A 22,998-nucleotide genomic window follows, 5' to 3' on the forward strand; every position below is an offset into this window, starting at 1 on the left:
CCCTAATCAGATACGTCACAGGACAGCCTAAAAATATGCAATCTCGTATCGCAATAATAGGAGATTTCAACGCGCACCTAGGGAGGCAGTCAATGACTAAAGACGACAAACAATACATCGGACCGAACCTGTTCCACCAAACATCTAACCTAAACGGTATGGAGTTAAAAAACTGAATGCACTGTTTGAAATTGCGCAATTACCTAACCTTCTCAAAGTCAAAAACCGCGCAGGTCACCTGGTTCAGTCGCAAAAGAGAATCACAATTAGACCACATTCTGATGAGCATCATGCCCTCCCTTCAATTTCCGGAAGTGAAATGCTATTACAATGCAGAGAAAATAAGTGACCACAAATTGGTCCTCGGAACAATAAGGATGAAACAAATCAAGGACACCACAAGACACGACACAACACAAACATTCTAACGAATCGCACAGGCAAAAGAATTAAACTTGATCTCGCAGCACTCAAGGAAGATGAGGAAAAGAGGAAAGAATACCAAGCGGCACTGGACAGAAATTTTAACAATCAGGCATCTACCAGCCAAGGAGAATTCGAGGAAGAATGGGAAAAATTCGAAAAAGCAACAATGAATGCTGCCAATACGATGCTCAAAACATCCTTATCTCCTTTAACACCCAGAAGAAAAGAAGCATGTAAAAAATATGTACAGGCCCATCAAAAGCTGCTGCTAGATAGAACTAACCCAAATCTGAAGAGGGAATGTTCGAAAGCTGGCAAGGAGAAATCGAAAGCATTCAATCAGCACTTTGAGGACAAAGTCGCAAAATTCCTAAGGGAAACAGAAAATGACAACTCACTTGGAAAAATGATAAAAACATTCAGGTTCATTAAAGCTCACCGCAGAAAGAAAGAATCCAAGCAGGGAAAATTCATCCATATCAGAGACCGGGAACAGAAACTGCAGGAACAAGCGCAAGGTACGGAACTCAAACTACTCCCAGAAACAGACGGGAGAACACAAGGTCCGGATCCAACAAGAAATGAAATAGTAAACATGCTGACGAACATGCGTAATAATACGGCGCCAGGATTGGACGGAATCGCAGCAGAACTATTAAAATATGGATCCGAGGAAATGACAGACAAGCTAGTGCAACTAATAACGCAAGTATTCAGAACAAATAATGTGCCAGCAGCATGGGCGCAAACATTGCAGATCCCCATCCCAAAACTAACACGACCACAAAACACAAACGATTTTAGGCGGATTACACTGTGTTCAATACCCTACAAACTATACGCAAAAATCCTCCTGAAACGATTGGAAGAACAACTCCCACAAATACCAGCCTACCAGATGGCATTCCAACAGGGCAGAAGTGCATCAGACCAAATATTCGTGCTGAGAAACATCCTGGATGAACGATGGCGAAAAGGAAAACAAACAATAATATTCTCACTGGATTTAAAACAGGCTTTCGATAAAATTGACATAGCAAAAGCGGCAACAATTCTGACTTCGATGGGAGTTTCGGAAGCTCTCGCAAACAGGATAATAAAAGCATGCCTAACGGAGGAAACATCTGTCCAATGGTACGGACAAAGAACACAATCGATTCACAAAAAGAAGGGGATAAAACAGGGATGCTCATTAAGCCCAATACTATTCATTTTGATGTTGCATCATGTGTTGCAGACTTTGAAGGAATTCATCCCAGAAATAAAAATGGAACATGCAGCAGAGATAGCCATCCCCCTAATATTAGCGTATGCTGATGACCTCATATTTGTATGCAGCAGGATAGAAGAAGTAGAGAGAATAATAGCAGTGCTGGAGGCATTGCTTCACTCCATAGGCCTCGAAATAAACGAAACCAAATCAAAAGTCATGTTTCGAAACCCGTTCCATATAAACAACACCAGCAAAGACGAAATGCAAGAGTTTGGTAGATACAAGCTAACCGTAGTATCAAAAATGAGATACCTCGGGGCATCCATAACTAGTTCCCTCTCAAGGAGAGAAACCACCGCCGAACGCATAAAAAAGGCATATAAAGCTCTCCACAGCTTATGCAATTTCCTTCGTGAGCACCCCCTCGGATGGCCGATAGTTAAGAAACTCTATCATGCTCTAATCACCCCTGTGGTCACGTACTCACTGGAAGTATCAACGATACTGAAGCAAAATCGTAACTCCTTGAGAAGGATGGAAAATACAACGCTGACGACACTCAAAGCACTCAGTAATAGCGAACCACACCACAACCACCCTTCGGACCAAGCACTATCGGAAGAGGAACCGGGCGAAACAAACAGTGCAAACGATCAAATGATGCAGCAAATAGCGATGAAGGAATTGAACGGCAGAACAATTAACAACAAAATTCGAATAGCGAGACTAAATTACTACGGGCATGTGATACGGAACTCCCCGAACGGCATTCTCGGAAAAGCACTACAACATCGGATACCTGATAAGAAGAAACATGGTCGCCCATGCTACACATGGAAAACCATCTGCAAACGAGATTTAGAAAGAACAGGAAGATCAGTACCATACTGGCAAGAACTAGCAAGCGACCGAAATGGATTTAAAAAGGCAACCAGCGAATTATTTAATCATTTCGTCGAATCCGAATACGAGGATTCAGATAGCATAAATGGTGAAAATAGCAGCGACACTGATCTACTCATTTCAGAATTTGAGGGCTACTCGGAAGACGAAGACTCTCCACTGCTCGGATTCGGCCCATCACAATCAGCGGACCAATGAAAGACCCATACAGCTAACACCAACCAAATAAAAAATTATACTCGACGAAGGAAAAAGAATAAAAGAGAAATGAGAAGTAAGAAAGCAAAAAAAAACGATAAAGTAAGTACAAAATACATTTCCACAATCAACATTATCATTCCTATATAACTGCTTCATAATTTGGCCACACAACTCAACACTAACTCCCACCCCACTGGTAGTTGCTGCATTTCAGAGCAGGAGGGCGTGTGGGGGTGGGCTGACATTAAACGATGACTGCGCCACCTGACCATACAAAATACTAGACCCCTGGTCTGAAATGTGACACGTGGAATAAATGGACAATCTACCGCCTTTATATCCGCTAAGCCAGTTGGATGGGAAACAACCATAACGATGCTGTTGGAAGGTGTGGGAAAGTCTCCACACTGGAGACAGGTCGCAACGACCCCCTTCAGCATCATCAAAAGAACAAAAACGTTCACTCGCAAATATGGACACTTTCTGGTTTCGATTTGAATCTTGTGGACACGATTAATTGGGTCGTAACCGGGTTTAATGGGAACTTTGCCGTTTGTAGGGATGATCGTGTTCCCCGGCGTACACCCCCTTAATGGTTTCCCTGGTTCTGACTGGGTTGTATTCGAGCAGTTGCAGCACAATGTGTGCAAGTGCGAATCGTCCTCCCTAGTTCTCCGCAATTGTGACCGGATTTCCTGCAGTTCCAACAGATATTTAGCTGGGTGTGCTCTGCATTTTGAAGATTCGTCGCGTTCCTTTTATCTGCTGACGGTCTCCAATTTTTCGCTTCCGCCCTTGGATTGATTGCGTCGATCGCTTGCGGGGTGTCACTGTCGTACTCTGACTGCTCACAGTCCACGTGATTTACCATCCGCTAGGTTCGAGCATCCGGCTGTTTAATATTCAGGTCGGCTGCATCGATACCGTGATTCAGTCGAATCAGATGGTCAAGATCTCGCACCGGAACGATCGAAATTTTCGAACGGTAGTGCTGTCGCATATTGTCCCATACTACTTCGAACTTCCGTCTGCGCGAGAGGGGTCTTGATAACAGTTTGTTCAACCTCTCTATTTCTGTCACGAACGCAATGAACGGCTCTCCTCTGTGCTGCTTGCGTTCCTGGATTTTCTGCCGAATTCCCTGGTCCTGATTCGGGTTGCCAAACCGATATCGTATCCTCTCCTCGAAATCGTTCCAGTTCTCAAATTCGTCGACGTTCGTAAAGAACCAGTCCGAAGCTTGTCCTTCCAAAATGAGATGAATGACACGCAGTAGACTCCTGTCTGACACTCCCTCACGTCTGGCGATCTTTTTCAGTTTATACAGGAAGTTCTCCACCGAAACGGATTTAGTATCACCTGAAAAAAATAATTTCCAGTTTTCAAAATTTCAAAGCCATTTTCAAATGTTAAATTCAACAATTAGTAATTCAAATCAAGTTCACTCACTAACTTCACTGCCTTATTTTTAATAAGTTAAAAAAAATAATGTGTACCAATAAATTTAAGGTTATCATAGAAGAATATATGTACAGAAACTAGAAATAATAAATTTTTGTAACTTAAGTATATTCAGGACGCATGTACAAATATAAAAAAAACAGAAGAATAAACGTTATAAAAATGCCCAATTTTGCTTTTGATTTCAACAATCCGAAAAAAAAAATACCCGAAATCGTTATGTATTTTTTTTTTTTTGAGAAAATGCAGTTCCCAAAAATACAACTAAAAAAAATCCAACACTAGATTAACTCAAGATGCAAATTGCTTTACATGAGTTCGCAAAATTTGAGCCTTTTTTAAAGTTGGATGCCAAAATGTGATGCGCGCAACAAGAAAAAAAAAATACCCCAAAATTTACGTTGGGCGTCAAAATGTAGCGGGCTAAATGGCCGTTTACGGTTTCCGTCTACCAAAACGCTCTTCAGGACGTTTTAAACGAGTAGCTTTAGCGCCACCCCCGAAGAGGACCACTCGTCAGGTTAGAATTGCCCAGCATGAAATTATGGTTATAGAAATTGATCCCGAAATGGCGCAAAGGAACGGTAGGTAAACACAAAATGTGAAAAGATGCACTCCGTTTCGCGTATAGATGGAGCCACTACTATATTTAGCAAAGACGCAAGAGAAATGATCGTTATACCAACTCGAAAGCTCATGCACTAAAAAAACGATCAGTTATCATCACAGGCAGAACTCAGTCGAACACTCTTTCCCTCTCGCTTTGTAAGTAGTAGTGGGCACTAATTCCCGATAGCCCATCGGAGTAAAACAAACACCAAGAAAATTCAAATCTACGGAAACGACGCGAAACGTGAGAAATCTTTTCGAACCAAATTCACTACACGGGAAAGCTAATCAACATAAAAAATACAAACATTTCAGGTAACACTAACAGAAAACATTTTATTGGACGGATTGAAATACGGCATTTCTTCTTAACCTAGGTTTTATTAATTAATATATTTACATGTTTCCGGTTCCTTCCCTCTCTTTCTAGCATTCCCCTTTTCTTTCTACCTAAGTGCGGTCAGAATTTCCTGCTAGCGCGCTCGGCTTTAGCTTTCGAGCGGCAAAGAAAGCTTTCGAAGGTTTGAGTTTTGTGTGTGTAATGACCTACGTGCACGGATCAATGATCTATTTTTACTCACATGTGTTATTTCTGGAACAGCGTCGATCTAGCAGAGCTGCATCTCAGCTGGGTGCCGACTGGTATTGCGGCTTCGGCACCGACTTCCTATCGCAAACCAATTCAGCGATGGCGACGAACGGCGTCTACAATGGCGTCGCAATGATGACGTCGGGAACTTTCGAAGCCGGAACGTGGGGTCAGCAGGGTGGCAAACGAGACGGGCGGTGTGCCGAGCGTATGCGTCGCTAGAACGCGGATGGCGGAAAATCTCCAAACTTTCAATAAAAGGAAAGAAGCCGTCGATCGGCTATTCGACGCTTTGAAGCTTTTTATCACACAACTCAATTATTAATTCTTACCTTCTTTTCACACACAAATTCGTACGAAATCTGGAAAGGTTCCGGAGGATCCCAACATTTCTAGAACTTCAAGCTACGTCACCTCTACAGCGGATCTACAAGAGTTGCTTGCAAGGTTCTGGGAGCTTGAAACCTGTCATGTCAACAGTACTCATTCGGTTGAAGAGACTGCCTGCGAGGAACTGTTTGAAAGAACAACCGTGCGCGATGCTGAAGGTAAATTTGTCGTTACCCTACCAAGGAAAGAGTTTGCCATCGCAAGACTGGGAGAATCGAAAAATATCGCACACAAACGATTCCTTAATCTCGAGAGAAGACTCGACGCAAACCTTGAACTAAAGGCAATGTACCGCGAGTTTATCCACGAATATCTGTTGATGGGCCATATGAAGGAAATTAGCGATGAGTCCTGTGATGATCCGGTTTACTACATGCCGCATCACGCAGTCCTGAAACCGGACAATACTACAACAAAACTACGAGTTGTCTTCGACGGATCTTGTCGTGCGTCTAGCGGAATTTCCCTGAACGACACGCTAATGGTGGGACCCGTCGTACAGGATGATTTGATATCGATCATCACCCGTTTCCGACTGCATCGGTTTGCGCTTGTGGCTGACGTAGCCAAAATGTACCGGATGGTTCGTGTGCAGCCATCACACCTACAACGGATTCTTTGGAGGGAATCGCCGGAAGAATCGGTAAACCCCTTCGAGCTAACTACAGTCACGTACGGGACTGCAAGTGCACCGTATCTTGCGACGAAGTGTTTGAAGAAACTAGGTGAAGACAGTGAGTCGACTCACCCCATTGCCGCTAGGGTAATCCAAGAAGACTTTTACGTCGATGATATGCTGTCAGGAGCCGATAGCATCGAAGAAGCTAATGCATTGATTTCGGAACTGACCCAGGTAGCCAACTCAGCCGGTTTCACACTCAGAAAGTGGAACTCCAATTCTGCTAAGTTGCTTTCAAGACTGCCGAAAAATCTGCGAGATGAACGATCCACTCTGGAGTTAGATTCATCCAGTTCTACTGTGAAAACACTTGGTTTGCGGTGGGACACTGGTTCGGATAGTTTTTGCTTTAGTTTTCCACAGTGGCGATCGAATTCCGCCGCCATAACCAAGCGTAGTATCCACTCAGATGCAGCGTGTCTGTTTGACCCGCCAGGATTAGTGGGACCAGTAGTTGTACAGGCGAAGATTTTTATACAGCAACTCTGGCGTCTGAAGTGCGATTGGGACGACCCGTTGGATGAATCACTACAAGAAGTTTGGAAAGAATACAAGCAAAATTTGATGGCTTTTGAATCGTTATCAGTTCCCCGTTGGATTGGCTGCAGTAATGATTGGTCCGAAGATCAACTACACGGATTTTGCGATGCATCAGAGGTCGCATATGGAGCCTGTCTTTACCTTCGTTGGACGGCTTTAGATGGAACAATCACAACACGTTTCATTACGTCCAAGTCCAGAGTAGCACCACTGGAAAATCTGAAGACCAAGAAAAAGAAAGTATCCATTCCTCGATTGGAACTGTCATCGGCCCTTCTACTCAGTCATCTGTTCGAAAAGTTCACCCGAAACGCACCTGTTAAGTCGGCCTACTTTGGGACAGACTCGATGATAGTCAAGCACTGGTTAGTATCTCAGCCATCACGATGGCAAGCGTTCGTAGCAAATCGAGTGTCGGAAATTCAGCATCTCACCAAGGACGGAACTTGGAACCACGTACCAGGAATTGAAAATCCCACAGACCTGATTTCTCGAGTGATGTCACCAGCTCAACTACAATATCAGTCTCTGTGGTTCGAGGGTCCCTTGTGGATGTCGCAAATGGGACAATATTGGCCGAAAGCTGTAGAGCCTGAACCAGATCAGATAGAGCCTGCATTGCTGGAAGAGCGACCGTCGTCATCATTTCCTACTCAAGCACTGCCACCTAGCGACATCTTTGGAATGCGTTCGTCATACACCAAAATTCTTCGACTAGCGCTTCTTCTGCGCTTCAGATTCAACGCACAAACCTGTAATATGCAGTCCAGAAAAACCGGAAATATTTCGCACGATGAATTAGAGCAATCGGTGCTCGTGCTGGTTTGTCTATCGCAGCAGGAGTGCTTTTCAGCAGAGTTGCGCAGCTTAACAAAGAATGGTCAAGTTCATGAAGGATCCACTATCAATAGTCTACGTCCACGTTTGTCTGCTGATGGTGTAATTCGCGTTGGCGGTCGGCTTCTCCATGCGCCGATACCAGCTTCCAGGAAGCATCCGTTCATCTTGGATAGTCATCATCCTTTTGCAACTCTAATTGTGAGGCATTATCATCTACGTTTGTTTCACGCCGGACAGCTATTGCTGATTGCTTCCGTTCGAGAGAAGTTTTGGCCAACCGCTATTCACAGCTTGGCCAGAAAAGTGATCCACGAGTGCGTAGTGTGTTTCAAACGAAAGCCCAAGGCGTTAGAGCAGCTTATGGCAGATCTCCCGCCTGAACTTGTCACTCCATCTTCACCGTTTTTGAAAGTAGGAGTGGATTATTGTGGTCCGTTCTTCATCAGATATCCTAATTGTCGTACTCAGCCAGTGAAGAGTTACGTGGCGATATTTGTATTCCTCGCTGTGAAGGCAGTTCATCTAGAGCTCGTAGCAGATCTGACAACTCAAGCGTTCCTAGCTGCATTGAAGCGATTTGTAGCCCGTCGAGGAAAACCACAACTACGTGCGATAACGCTACAACGTTCGTCGGCACCAAACGGGAATTGATTGAGCTACATCGACTATTTCACGGACAGCACTTCCTAGATGCTGTTATCAAGGATGCGGAAAACGATAACATCGAATTTCGCTTCATTCCACCTCGCAGCCCTAACTTTGGAGGGCTATGGGAGGCACAAGTGAAGTCATTTAAGAATCACTTTCGGAAGACAATCGGTTTGAGGACTCTCACCGTCGATGAAATGCTAACAGCTTTAGCGCAGATCGAAGCTATCCTCAACTCGCGTCCACTGACACCGGTCAGCAGCGACCCGAACGATTTCGAAGCGCTCACTCCAGGGCACTTTTTAATGCATCGGCCTTTGACTGCGATCCCAGAACCCGACCTTCAGGATATACCAATCAGTAGACTTTCTATGTGGCAGCGAGCCCAAGGTCTCGCTCAGCAAATGTGGAAGAAGTGGAGCACTCAGTACCTGTCTGACCTTCACAATCGCACTAAGTGGACTAGGCAACGAGACAGCGTGGCAGAAGGAATGATGGTTTTATTGAAGGACGAGAATACATCTCCGCTGAAGTGGAACCTAGGACGAGTAGTGAAGATCTTCTACGGAGCAGATGGCAACATCCGAGTTGTCACCGTGCGTACCAAGGACGGCTGTTTCGACAGAGCGATATCCAAAATCTGCGTTCTTCCAATCCGGGACAACGTCAAGGAATCAATGGCAGTTGGGAACTAAACCCACTGCTGCAGCAATGCGGAGGGCTACCCAGTGAGTGCCTCCGCAGTCCAGTTAAGTTTTTGTTTCATTTTACATTGCAAAAAGTTCAAGGAATTTTTGTTCTCCATAGGTCATCCTGCCCCGATCCTCCGGGTCAGAAGTCATCATTTCAAGTCATCAACGCAGTCATCCGCCAATCTGCAGTTGGTCGAAGCTCGTATTCGTCTCGTTTGTGCATGCATGTTGGAAGTTATCTTTATTTGGTGAATGAAACAGTCTTGTCTCATTTGATTGGTAGCTATAAGCACGCATCAGTTCCGACGCACAAGGCGTCCACGTTGGCCAAATGGGTCATCGTCTGGTTAAGCAAGTCTAATCGTTTCGCAATATCGTTGGCAGTTACACAGTTCATCGTCTTTTCTCATCAGGAGACCAGTCATGGTACCATCTCCAGTCAGCCTCGGTTAGTCAGTTGAGGTTGGGTTTGATCACCCCTTCCAGTCAGCTAGAATCTCCGAGTCTACAAGCAAGATGTTTCGACTACCAACGTATTTAACCAAGTTTGAGCAACCCTCCCCACGAGCAACCTAATCGTGAAGTATTCGCAAGCACCTAACAAGCTTGTGTGGGTAAGTTGTTCCGGTTTTACAAAAATCTCCATCAGAATACTACATCCATGTCATTCCGAGGAAATCACCAACCAAAACCATGCACACAAAATGCACAACGAATCGTACTGAAAGAAGTCATTCGTATCAACCGATGCACCCACATGCAGCGTACGAGACCCCAGCCAGCAGATTGACATCCGAAAAGCCATAGATGACAATCGTCCCCCACATAAGAATAATCCGAAATTCAGAGGCAGTGAAAGCAGTATCCAATCATCCGTAGCAAAAGTAGAAGCAATCTTTAATCCGAAATTAAAAAGCAACCATCGCCACAGAACGGAGAGGACTCGGTGTCGTCATCATCCGCAGAAGATTTAAAGCAGTTGAAAAGTGAATTCAAGTTGAAATGTGCATAAACGTAATTTGTAAAAGTTATGTTGAAGTAGTAACAGATAGGAACGAGAAGTACAGCATAGATTAGAAATGTGAGGATATTTCAAATTTGAAACCCCGTTGGTTTCAAGGCGGGCGGCATGTTTAGGAATGAACTAAACCACTAAATTGGCAACACAGATAAGTTCCACATTCTTATCTCTCGTAGATGTGCTCTTATCAGTCTATTTCTCTTATCACCAGCAGAAAGATAGGGATAGCAGGTAGCTATCGATCGTGCATGATCGTGTCCTATATTCACCACTGCACCATAGCAGCGACCAGTCTGCTAGGTCAGTGGCAGTTAAGTTCAGACCATCCGTCACATCGCATCTGTGTATCTAAACCGCGCTAGATAACAGAGCAAATAAAGTTCAAATATATAGTGAAGTTTTCTTTCTTAAATAAACTCTGTTTCAATAGTGCAACCAATTGTGATATTTCACTACGGGACAGTTCCGAAAGTCACTGGTCATCCGCGTCGCGAGTGCGTGTGCGCCCAAAAGGGCTATTGTGCTTGGCCCGTCGGCCATCTCTAACAAACTGCCAGGCCAACGGCCTGTGGAACGAGGTCAGTGACCTCCACTACCGATCATAAAATACGCGTTCTAAATCCGATCGAGAACAGACTCCATTCAGAAATCCGAACCGGTTCCGGAATGAGTTTAACTGGGTCGTTTCTGTGAGCCGTGCAATTTGCCCACCTTTCTCTTCTATACTTCTTGGGCGCGTTTGACATTTCAATCTACGGCGCACGCTAATCCCCGGTCAAACAATTCGGAATTTGATTCGGAATCCTGAATGGAGTCAGTGTGGATTCCAAATCAAATGCAACAACCGATTCTGAGTCGGAATCGGTTGTTGCATTTGATTTGGAATCCATAAAGACTCCATTCAGAAATCCGAACAGGTTCCGGAATGAGTTTAACTGGGTCGCAGAATGATTATTTATTGAGATTAAAAACCTTTTTTCGTCTACAGATGGCATTACATTTATGTCCTTTGTGATTCCTTTGGATTTACAGGAGTGGACTATATTGTTAATATACAATATTTGGTTTTGTGGTAACCGGAAGCCGCCATCTTGGATTTCAAAATGGCGCCAATCATTAATTTTCACTTTCTATTAATTACTACCTTTCAAATGATCCTCATATTGATGGTGGTTTTCAGTGTTTTGTGGTAACCGGAAGCCGCCATCTTCGATTTCAAAATGGCGCTAATCATCGACTTTTAACTTCTACTAATTACTACCTTTCAAATGACACCCATATTGATGGTGGTTTTCAGTGTTTTGTGATAAGCGGAAGCCGCCAGCTTGGATTTCAAAATGGCGTCAATCATCAATTTTTGCCTTCTACTAATTACTAGCTTTCAAACGACACCCATATTGATGGTGGTTTTCAGTGTTTTATGGTAACAGGAAGCCGCCATCTTGGATTTCAAAATGACGCCAATCATCGACTTTTATCTTCTACTAATTACTACCTTTCAAATGACACCCATATTGATGGTGGTTTTTAGTGTTTTGTGGTAACCGGAAACCGCCATCTTTGATTTCAAAATGCCGCCAATCATCAATTTTCATCTTCTACTAATTACTTTTCAGTGTTTTGTGATAACCGGAAGCCGCCATCTTGGATTTCAAAATAGCACCAATCATCAATTTTCGCCTTCAACTAATCAATACCTTTCAAATGACACCCCTATTTATGGTAGTTTCTAGTGTTTTTTGATAACCGGAAGCCGCCATCTTGGATTTAAAAATGGCGCCAATCATCAATTTTCAGCTTCTACGTATGGCTACTTTTCAAATGATACCCATATTGATAGTGGTTCTTAGTGCCAATGCTAATCATCCATATAATATATATATTGGAAGCCTAAATTTGGGGTTATCCGAACGTTACACAAATTTTGGGTTATCCGCTCGTTATAAATTTTGGATTATGCGCTCAGTACTCAAACTTTGGGTTATCCGCTCTTTACTAAAATTTTGGGTTATCCGCTCAGTACTCAAATAGTCCTCACACTACCCAAAATTTAGGTTCAAAGCGTGTTACCCAAAAGTGAGGAGATTTTGGGTAGGATTCTACCCAAAATTAGGTAACGGCTGGTAAGCGTGTATACACCGGACTGCCACGACCAGATAATTTGGTTGGAAGGAGTGGGGTTACCCTATAGCCCCCCTTCACCTTTGGCAGACTTCCACCTGATCTGAAGCTTTGGTAAAAACGCTTTTAATCCACCTAACAGTGTGATGAGACATTTCTTATAACTCTTATCACTCTCTTCGGATATTATATCGTTTGAGAACATTTAGAACTTGATGCTTCGCGATGTTTTTGATAACACATACTACATGGGAAAGTGGCAGGACTCAGAGAATCGCTCAAATCAGCATAGGACAACATCAGTGCTAGAAATCTCAAATCAAATCAATGGGAAGCGAAAAAATGGCCCATAAAATAGACATAGATACGAATTATTGTTAATGCTCTGTTAATAAAATATCTAAATTGTGGTGGGAAAACTGAATTTTCCTAAAGGGGTTATATATTGTACTGAGCCAAAAAAATCGCATTTTTTTTGAATCGATTTGAAGTTCATACTTTACCCTTTGGCGATTGTTTACTTTTTCGGTCCCACCTATCAGCATTGAAGTATCGTTCTTACGTTTTTTTACAATAACTACAGTTCTACACCACCGATTTCGTCCGGGTTTTTTTCAATAGCGATCATTGTTACTATTTACAGCTGATATCAGCTTGATAATCCTAAAAAAATACGAAAATGACAGTTTCGCTTCTAAACTACTAGCAAAAAAAGTATCGCCCTGTTTGTTTGCATGGAGCGTGGAGGACGAAACTTTAAATAAACAAACAAAAATACAGTTTCGCCCGTTGTATTTTTTGCTGTAGTTTAAGAAAGCAATATCGTAGAATCAAAATTTTTAGGTTAATTGGTTGCGTTTCAAAGCCCTCATTCGCATGTATGAAAAAAGCCTTATGTTTACATTTGTAAGTATCGCCATTTTCACAAAAAAGGGTTGAAATGAAATCGCAGCTCCGGATATCACGCTATCTCTGAAGTGCATGCGTGCATAGTTCCAAATTTTACTTCGACATCGACTTTTTCTAAAGGTGACTTCCCAGTAGTATCCTTGATTTGAATTATTATCGCTAATCCTAATGCCAAAGAACAAATAAAAACCTCTCGAAAACGAAACGTTTGGAAAAATCATCATCATTACTGGAATTTTCATTTTCACGAAACTTTTCGATAACCTTCCGTCACTTGCGTTAATGCACTGTGTGCACAGTGCACTGAAAATCTAGCGAAATCGTCTTAGGGCACCAGCGGGTCTAATTCAGAGCTATCTGCGCGGCGAGTAAAGTAAAGAATACTAAAAATTAATTTCTATTCCATAATTTTCAGTTCAGCAATTCGAGAGATCGTGCTCACCGCAAGCCATGAAAAATAGACTACGTTGTGAAGCGATGGTCACTATTTATTAAAAAATCACGGTTAAATAAAAAAAAACTATACTATTAAAAAATTTCAAATAGTTTATAATTTTCACAAAACTTATTAAGAAAAATTGTTTAATAATCTTTCGTAATATTGTGTAAGAAAAAAGCTGAAAATTTCAGTATTTTCTCTATCTGCAACATATACCAATTACCAATTAATTGGTATACGAATTGGAATAGGTTCGCCAAATTTTGGAAAAAGTCTATAAAAAACCCCTTGAAAATTACCTAAAAATTGTTGTAGTTCGATACAATAAAAAATCCCCAAAAATGAAATGTACCTATTAATGTGAAACACAGTGAATAATACATACAATAAAGACCCATTTTTATCAGTCTCATGGTATATTTTAGGCTGACAAAATGGGGACATTGACTAAATCGGGCAATTTTTTTTCTTTATAATAAACTGAAGCTGTTAAAATATTCTTCCCGTCCCTTGATGTAGTCTGATAACTATTTCTGATTATGATGAACATTTTATTTTTGCATATTTCCATCTTCATGATAAGGAAAACATGCTCAAGAAAGGATTTACTCGAATTCAGTCTTGTTCGTCTGCTAGAGCCCATCAAACATATGTTCATATTTGGCTGATAAAATCAGGGTTTCAATGTATTATAATAGATATTCAGCATTCGAAGAAGTTTCTTGTGAACGAGTGTAGAACGACTTTGTTTCTACTTACTTGAAGTCAGCGGCGTAGCCAGAAATTCGGTTTGGTGGGGGTTTGGTGAAAATCGATCATACTGTCCAAACGGCATAATTCCGAAACCGTAATTTTTGAAGTTTTAAAATTATGCAGAATTAATTTTTCAGAAAATGGTAATAGAGTTCGTGTCTAGCGAATTTGTTGAGACTTTATTGTAGTCATGAATATTAACCTGATAAAAATCACCATAAATACTTCTTGGACGATATACCGTCAAAATTATTTTATCAAATGATGCGCTGTTTAACGTTTGTAAAATTCATCGAAGATACTAAACCTCCGAAGTTGGTGGTTTCAAAATGATGCTATCTTGACCTTAAATTACTGTTTTTAAACATTTGACCTATACATATAATTGGTCATACAACAAAAATCAAATGCTCATCAAAATCGATCAGAACCTGCTAGAATCGAATGGAAATCGTTATTTTTCATAAATTTCTCTCTACATTCGGAAAGTGTTATCCTCGTTATTAATCATATTACGTTTTCGTCTCAACTCGACGCATTCCCAAAAAAAACCTGTCTTAATCCACCTAGTGGTGCAATTGTGCTTGTCTCATTTGTCCAGACTACGATTCTATGGCTGGTTATGTTCAATACAATGGTGGAAATGAATATTACATGTTCAGAACGATTTGCACATACATACAATGGATCGACAGCCACGATCTTGAGATACTATGTGATACTGAAACGTCGCTTGAAACCAGGGGCGGATCATGGAGAAAGATCCGGGAGCTCCAGATCCTGCCAAAAATTTTCAACTTGTTAAGAAATTTTAAACTAGTTTTAATTTTAAAGTAGCTACCCCTCACTGCATACTCCCTCCGGGCCGGTATGATTGACGATTTTTAGAGTGATTGCATAATCTTTCTATATGAGAAAGACAAAAATGTACCAAAGTCCAAAAAAAGTCAAAATACAAATTTGATTTTGAAAATTTTTCATTTCAGTTTATATGGGAATTTGCTGTGTGGTTGCACTCTTCAACTCGTAACTCCGGAACCGGAAGTCCAATCAATAAAAAATTCAATAGCAGCCGATGCGAAGGTTGTACCTTTCATTTGAGACTAACTTTGTGCAAATCGGTCCAGCCATCTCTGAGAAACAGAGGTCACATTTTTTCCACATACACACATACATACACACACAGACATTTTCCGATCTCGACGAACTCAGTCGATTGGCATATGACACTCGGCCCTCCGAGTCGGGATTAGATTGACGAATTTTAGAGTGAATGAGAAAGGCAAAAACATTTTTGGCAAATGCTGAAAGTTATGCATTTTTGGTGAGCAGTTCTATGTTTCATAGACATTAAATCAATTTTAACTTCTCTTCCTATTAAATAAAGACCCTTATTACAGTACATCTCTACAAAAACGAGATCAATTTGAAAATAAATCTGAGGACTATGATTGATTACAGAACTCTGTAATTTTCTATTGGAATGTTTTCAGGCAGGAATTTGATATTGATGCTATTAGACAACTGTGAAATGAAGACCAATAGATCAGGTACATATCAGGACCCCATTCCGACAATTTATCAAAAGTCCTCATGATGTTTACAACAACAGGTTATCAATCTACGGATCAGATAATTGTTATTGTAATATTGAATTAAATCAGTCTGCATCAATAAATTTTCAACTTCAATCCAATTTTTTTTTTTTGGGTGTGATGGGGGGGGGGGGGTTGTATGGTGTTAAACCCCAAAACCTTCTCTGGGCTACGCCGTTGCTTGGAGTTATTTATTTGGCTTTTCATTTTCCGATATGTTTCAGATCGATCCGATGGTCATTAGTTAGAAAAATTGCAGTCAGAAGGTTCGCACAAAAGAACATTTTTGCACTGATAAGTTATCAAGTTCCTTCCAGACAACTTGGAAGTGTTCGGTGCGGTGATTATTTCTAGCGGTTGTAGATAGAAAAATGAAATACAAAATTCGATTTGTCGAAATAATGTTTGGCTTATTTCAATGGATTATTTCTATATTGAACAATAAATAGGCGACAAAGAGTAATCCACAAACAACAAGCCATAACTTTTAAAGTATTCAAAATAGATATTTGAAGTCTTCAGTAAAGTTATTCGCAAAAGTAAGAGCTACAAATTTGCTGAAGGCATCATTTCGATATAATCACTTCCAAGAAAATTTGTGAAAATATCTCACTCATAGGGGGATTAATCAGCAAAAGCACAATACCAAAAGAAAGGGCATATTTCCTCCATTAAATTCTCCGAAGATACTATTGACCTAAAATAAGCCGTTTTGGCGTTAATAATAGATTACATGTTTTTGGTCATATTTCTGGCAATGGGAAATGATAAAAATCTTTCGTCCGCATTTAATGTTAAATATCTCTTTTGATAATAGTCCGATTTCAACAATCTATAGCTTGTTCGAAAGGTATTCGTTAAAGCTGTCTAAAAACATATAAATTGTTAATCTATATTGTCAATTTCGGCAGATAATTCAAAAAAACTGTAAAAAACGCCATTTTTACGCATTTAAACATTCATATCTTGGAAACTAAACATCAGAATCAAAAACAAATTAATAGCGTTCATACTGTTTTTTAGTTCTTTCATTTAAAGTTGGTTTGGATAAGATCGGTTCAGCCATTGCTGAGAAACACGAATGAGAATTTGTCCGTTACATACACACACACACACAGACACACACACACACACACACACACACACAGACATTGTCCCAAATCGTCGAGCTGAGTCGATTGGTATATAAGACTCGGCCCTCCGGGCCTCGGAAAAAATCTTGAAAGTTTGAGCGAATTCTATACATTTCTTTTATAAGAAATGTAAAAATGGACTGCCTGAAACGAAGGCAATTGCAATTAATGCGATCCGTCAGCGCATTGGCAGTGCGTAATATTCGCACTAGATATGGCCTCACTTCTAATGCGAAGGAAGATTTTTTTGTTAGGGGATTTTGTGATTCATTCGTTTACCCTTTATGCTGCATATGTAACGACTTTCCCAGAACGATGGATTTTATTGTCAACACAAAATCATGGCACCGAAATACACACAGGAAAGCATTTACCTAGAGAAACACGCTAATAGCTAATAACTTTGTCAATAAACTTGTTCGACGTCGTTGGTTATCCTAAGTGTAAAAATCCCTCCACCTCCGCGTATTAGAGTAGGAAGGGCTCGTTATAATTTTCTGCTAGGAAATCACTCGATACAGAAATCCAATGGACCTACCAAATATGGCTTACCTGTTTAATGCGCTAACTCGAGAAAGACTGACTGGCACTCGCTATCGCAGCCGCTGTGCTGGCGATCTCGCTCAAAGATCTCGCCAACATTGTATGACAGTGTTACCAACTTACCAACATTATCACGAGGAAGGGGTAGGAATATCGAGTCCAGCTAGTACCTCACATCCTTCCCCTTCTCCAAAGAAATTTTTTTTTCGTGCTTCCTGGATAGTTTAAGTGCTTTATCTAATCTAGGGTATCTTAAAACTCGAAATAATGCGTCACTTTTCTTACCATGTACAAAGCAGCTCAATGTTTATCATGTTTTTAGGCGCTTCAAATCGCTCAGTGAAATAGATTTTTGTACGGCTCAAGTGCATATTCAATATTTTCAATTTCATGTGCATATTCGAGGTATATGCCAGAAAATGCATAAAAATCATTGCAGCATAAACGAGACGGACATACAAACATATGTGAACTATAAATTCTCAGTGTTTCTTCTAAATCATATTCCAATTCGTCTGTGTGACGTGGCAATAGGTTTGGTCCAGTACTCGGAAGTCATTCAGATTGAATATGTCAGAGGTCTACGGAATCAAGACAAGCGTAAAAAATACTGTTCCAATGGCATGCGGGATGTGTAACATTATATTCGAATATTTCAAAAAATTTTGGAGTCACATTACTCGAAACCATAATGCATTGATTGACAGTAATGAACCATCGCCATCAGTATCTGTTGAATGCCCTCTGCCAGATCCTGATATGAATATGCAAGTAGATGAAGATGAATGCACTGAAAGTCCTGCGCTCATAACCAACCCCATTTCTATTCTGAGCCAATAAGTTTGAACGAGTTGAAAGCGCAAGTTGCGGATACTGTAACATCGCTGCGGGCTGATGTTTCTCTTCCGGAAAGCAGGATTCAATCGTTCCTCGAAACTAGCTGTAAACTCCTTACCAATTATCAGCGTTATGTTTTAGCTGAGCTACGACGATTTCTACAACGGATGGCTATTTCGGAAGATAATAGAGATGCGGTTGATTTCATCATCTCATTGGAGCTATCTGATCCCTTTTCGGATGTTAAAACATATCATGACAATATATCGTATCTGTCCTTTAGAGCAAACGATGGACGCCGCACAGTGACTCAAATTGTCCCTCATTCTTGCAATTCAGTAGCAAAAAATTCAGTTCGCAAGGTGAGAAAACACGTTTTTCATTACATTCCCATTCATGAAACGCTTGAACTCATCATGCGAGAAGAAGCTGCACGCTGTAGTGTCCTTTCAAAGATGCCTGGAGACGATGGTGTATTGCGTGGATTCAAAGACGGGTTAATTTTTAAAAACGATGAGTATTTCCAAAAACATCCATTCGCTCTTCGGATAATTATTCATGTGGATGAGGTAGAGTATCTGAATCCTCTTGCCTCGCGAAAAAGTAAAAAGAAGCTAACAAATATTAGCTTCAAAATACAAAATTTTGACCCGATTGCTAACTCTTCACTTAGTCGTGTGTATTTGTCTCTGGCGGTGCAGCCGCATATCCTGAAAAAGTACGGTTACAAAAGAGTGCTCAGCAAATTTTTGGAAGATCTCCGTTTATTAGAAGCAGATTCTGGATTTAAAATAAGACTGAAATGCAATTCAATGTACACAATACGTGCTGTTGTGGAAAACGTAGCAGGAGATACAGCAGCACTTCATGAGATTTTCGAGATCATGGGACCTCAGTTGAAACTATTTTGCCGAGTTTGTTATATCTCGCGAGATGATCTCAGAAACGGTTCATTTGGCAATGTTTTCCCGCACAAAACATATGAATCAATTCAATCGGATTTGCTGGCTGTGCGTGAACTTAGAAAAAGTTCTAAGGAATGCGGTGTAATAAGCGACTGTTGTTTACACATCTTAATTTTTTTTCATTATGGTAAAATAAGATCAATGGACCCAATGCATGATCTGTGTGAAGGGGTTAACATGATGGTGATTAAAATGATTTTTCATGACGTGGTTGTAATACAAAAACTAATTTCCTGCGAGGAAATTAACGAAATGATTGATGATTTTGAGTATGGTAATACAGAAAGGGAAAACAAGCCATCCGCCAATTTTACTCTGATTGGCCTAAAATCAAAAGGCAATGCTATCAGCCAATCTGCTTCACAGTGTTGGCTGAGCTTTTCCATTCATATTTGGTCACATCATGTCATACAACAATAATTACACTCGCATCATAAGTGTTCTCTTAAAAATAAATTATTTTTCTTTTTCTATGAAACTTACTCAACCCCAGGTAGACGAATTAGAAGAAGATATCAAGAATTTCCATCTTTTGTTCAACGTTTGTTTCCCAACGGTTAATCCCATAAACAAGATACACCATTTATGTCACTACCCCGATATATTGCGTATGAATGGTTCCATGATTAATTGTTTCATTTTTGAAGGGAAGTTTAAGGAGAGTAAGGGACAGAACAAAACGTGCCATAATTTTAAAAATTTAACCTATAGTATTACCAAACACACTAATCTAAAACAAATTCATTCCATTATTTCCCACTCCTATTGTCTTAACACTCGCGTGACTAAATCTACGGCAAAAGTTTCAAAGCAATATTTAAAATATTCGTATCTATTAGATAATTTACCGGAATATATCTTAATTGTGTATCACCTCACTATAAATGGCACCATGTTGAAAAAAGGCACAATAGTGAAATACGAGATAAACCATTCGAAGTACTTTGGTGTATTCGAAACAGCTATTCAGCTTCCAGGTAGATTCATTTGTATCATACAAAAGCTAGACATTTTAGATTTTGATGTTAATGCTAATAGTTTGAAGGTCTCGCAAGTAGATGAGATGGTGCGAATTGATTGTTCAGCTTTGCTTACTAAGAAATCATACATTTTTTGGAAATACTATCCGTACAATGACTCCAGTTATTATATTAGTTTCAAATATATCGATGATTGAACAGAACTTATCCTCGTAGATTTTACTATGTTCATAAAACAGATTGTTTTCAGAAAGCATTCAATGAATACATACAAAAAAAATTGAAAATTGTGTTATGAAGCATATTTTTATTTACCAAACGCAAAGAACATATTCTGTAGAAAAAATATCTTATAACAGCACTTCATAAACACTAGCAATTATGTGAAAAAAAGTTCCAATCGAACCTGCAGCCTATGGGTACTATACTAGAATTTTCTAAGTACATCCAGTTTACCGTGTACTACCACGCCGATCAACCCCGGTCAAACCATTCGGAATTTGATTCGGAATCCTGAATGGAGTCAGTATGGATTCCAAATCAAATGTAACAACCGATTCTGAGTCGGAATCGGTTGTTGCATTTGATTTGGAATCCATAATGACTCCATTCAGAAATCCGAACAGGTTCCGGAATGAGTTTAACTGGGTCTCCATTAGGGTGTCCCATAATGACATCGTGTTAAAAAAGTCATCGGGCTCACTTCTTAAATGAAAGGTTAAGGTATCAGGACCACTTTCTTCTTCGGAGTGATTTTGCTAAAATGTTCCCTACTGGTGGCGAATTTTGATTTTTCGAAAAATTGGCCGACTTTGGGTAAAATTTCAAATTCATGCTTGTTGAAGTGCTTCTGAACTGTCTTAGATTTTTCTCAGCATTTTTTTTATTTTTCTGGAGATCAAAATGGAGAAGTTTGGTAAGTTAGTTTGTACAAATTTTTAAGTATAAGAGCGGCTGAGCCATTACAACTTAGTAAAAAGTGTATTTTTTGGTGTTTTTCATTAGCATTTGTTCGAAACTGGGTATCTACAAATTTTTTAAAGTATAGAGAACGCTTCAAATATTTGAGCCGAATAAAGGGGCGTAATTTTGTTGAAGCATGTGTATAGGCACGGTAAAAGGGGTATGAGTTATATAAGTTTTTGTTATGTGACCTTCGACATTTTTAGCAATTCATCTAAAATAATAATGTTCCAAAAAATAAAATAATTTAAATGTGCTTAGACCACATATTCTTTTTTTTTGGAAAATAGAAGGAAAATCATTTAAAACGGTGTTTTCGGTTTGTCTTTAGTTCGTCAGGATCGGGTTTAATGAGAATTTGATGATTTTTTGTACCATCAATTATAAAAATAATGATAACTTTACTAATGCCATGCCAAGTCTCTAATTATTTTTAGAAAAGTTAATTCTCCATAATTATTTCTGGGAGGTTTATTCACCAAAATTATTGTACTAGAAGATGCGCTGTATTCTTTTGTAAAACTTTTTCGAAAATACAAAGCCTTCAAAATTGACTATTTCGGAATTGTGTGATCTAAAACGTAAAGATCAGTTTTTCAACATTCTCCCCACCCTTCTGCATTTTTCTTCACTCTAGGGTACCTAACATAGGAATGAGACTTTATATACAAAATCGGAATACGTTAGTCAATTCGGCATACAAATATACGCCATAACTTTTCACTAACTCGACCTATTTGTTTAATTATCATGATTTTCAACCCCACTAGGTGGTTATTAATATACTAAATAATTTTAAATAAAATCGTCAAATGCTCATAAAACCGATTCTGATGTAGTAGAGACAAGAAGAAAACGCCATTTTTCATCATTTTCCTACAATTTTACGAAAAACAAAAAGCGGACTAAGCACACTGAAATTGTTTTATTTTGTAGAACAGTGTTATTTTTTATGAATAGCATAAAATGTCAAAAGATTATCTAGCAAAAACTTAAATAACTCATACCCCACTAGCCGTAGCTATACACTTTCTTCAGCAAAGATACGCCCCTATATTTGGCTCAACTACTCGAAGTGTTTTCTATGCTTCTAAAATTTTGTAGATACCCAGTTTTGAAGTAAAACTAATGAAAAACACCAAAAATTACACTTTTTGCTAAGTTTTAAAGGCTCTGTCGTTCTTATAATCCACAATTTGTACAAACTACCTAATCAAACTTCTCCATTTGGATCTCCAGAAAAATTAAAAAATGCTGAAAAACATCTAAGACAGTTCAGAAGAACTTCAACAAGCATGAATTTGAAATTTTACCCAAAATCGGCTCATTTTTCGAAAAATCAAAATTCGCCACCAGTAGGGAGCGTTTTAACAAATTCACTCCGAAGAAGAAAGTGGTCCTGATACCCTAACCTTTCATTTAAGAAGTGAGCCCGATGACTTTTTTAACATGATGTCATTTTGGGACACCCTAGTCTCCATGCTTACTTTCTCTTTGGATTGTTTTGGGCTCATCATAAAATATTCCAATGTTGAAAGACTCTAATGT

At 39.8% G+C, this 22,998-nt stretch overlaps 1 protein-coding gene across 1 annotated transcript; it reads left to right on the forward strand.

The window, feature by feature from the left end:
- Positions 1 to 2,809: 2,809 nt before the first annotated feature.
- LOC131680030 (uncharacterized) lies at positions 2,810 to 9,194 on the forward strand. Its single transcript, XM_058960763.1, has 4 exons — positions 2,810 to 2,842; positions 5,415 to 5,610; positions 5,825 to 8,476; positions 8,542 to 9,194. The coding sequence occupies exons 1-4, from the start codon at positions 2,810 to 2,812 to the stop codon at positions 9,192 to 9,194; spliced, it is 3,534 nt and encodes a 1,177-aa protein (XP_058816746.1).
- The last annotated feature ends 13,804 nt before the right edge of the window (positions 9,195 to 22,998 follow it).

This window comes from Topomyia yanbarensis, chromosome 2 (assembly GCF_030247195.1).
Source record: "Topomyia yanbarensis strain Yona2022 chromosome 2, ASM3024719v1, whole genome shotgun sequence".
NCBI lineage: Eukaryota > Metazoa > Arthropoda > Insecta > Diptera > Culicidae > Topomyia > Topomyia yanbarensis.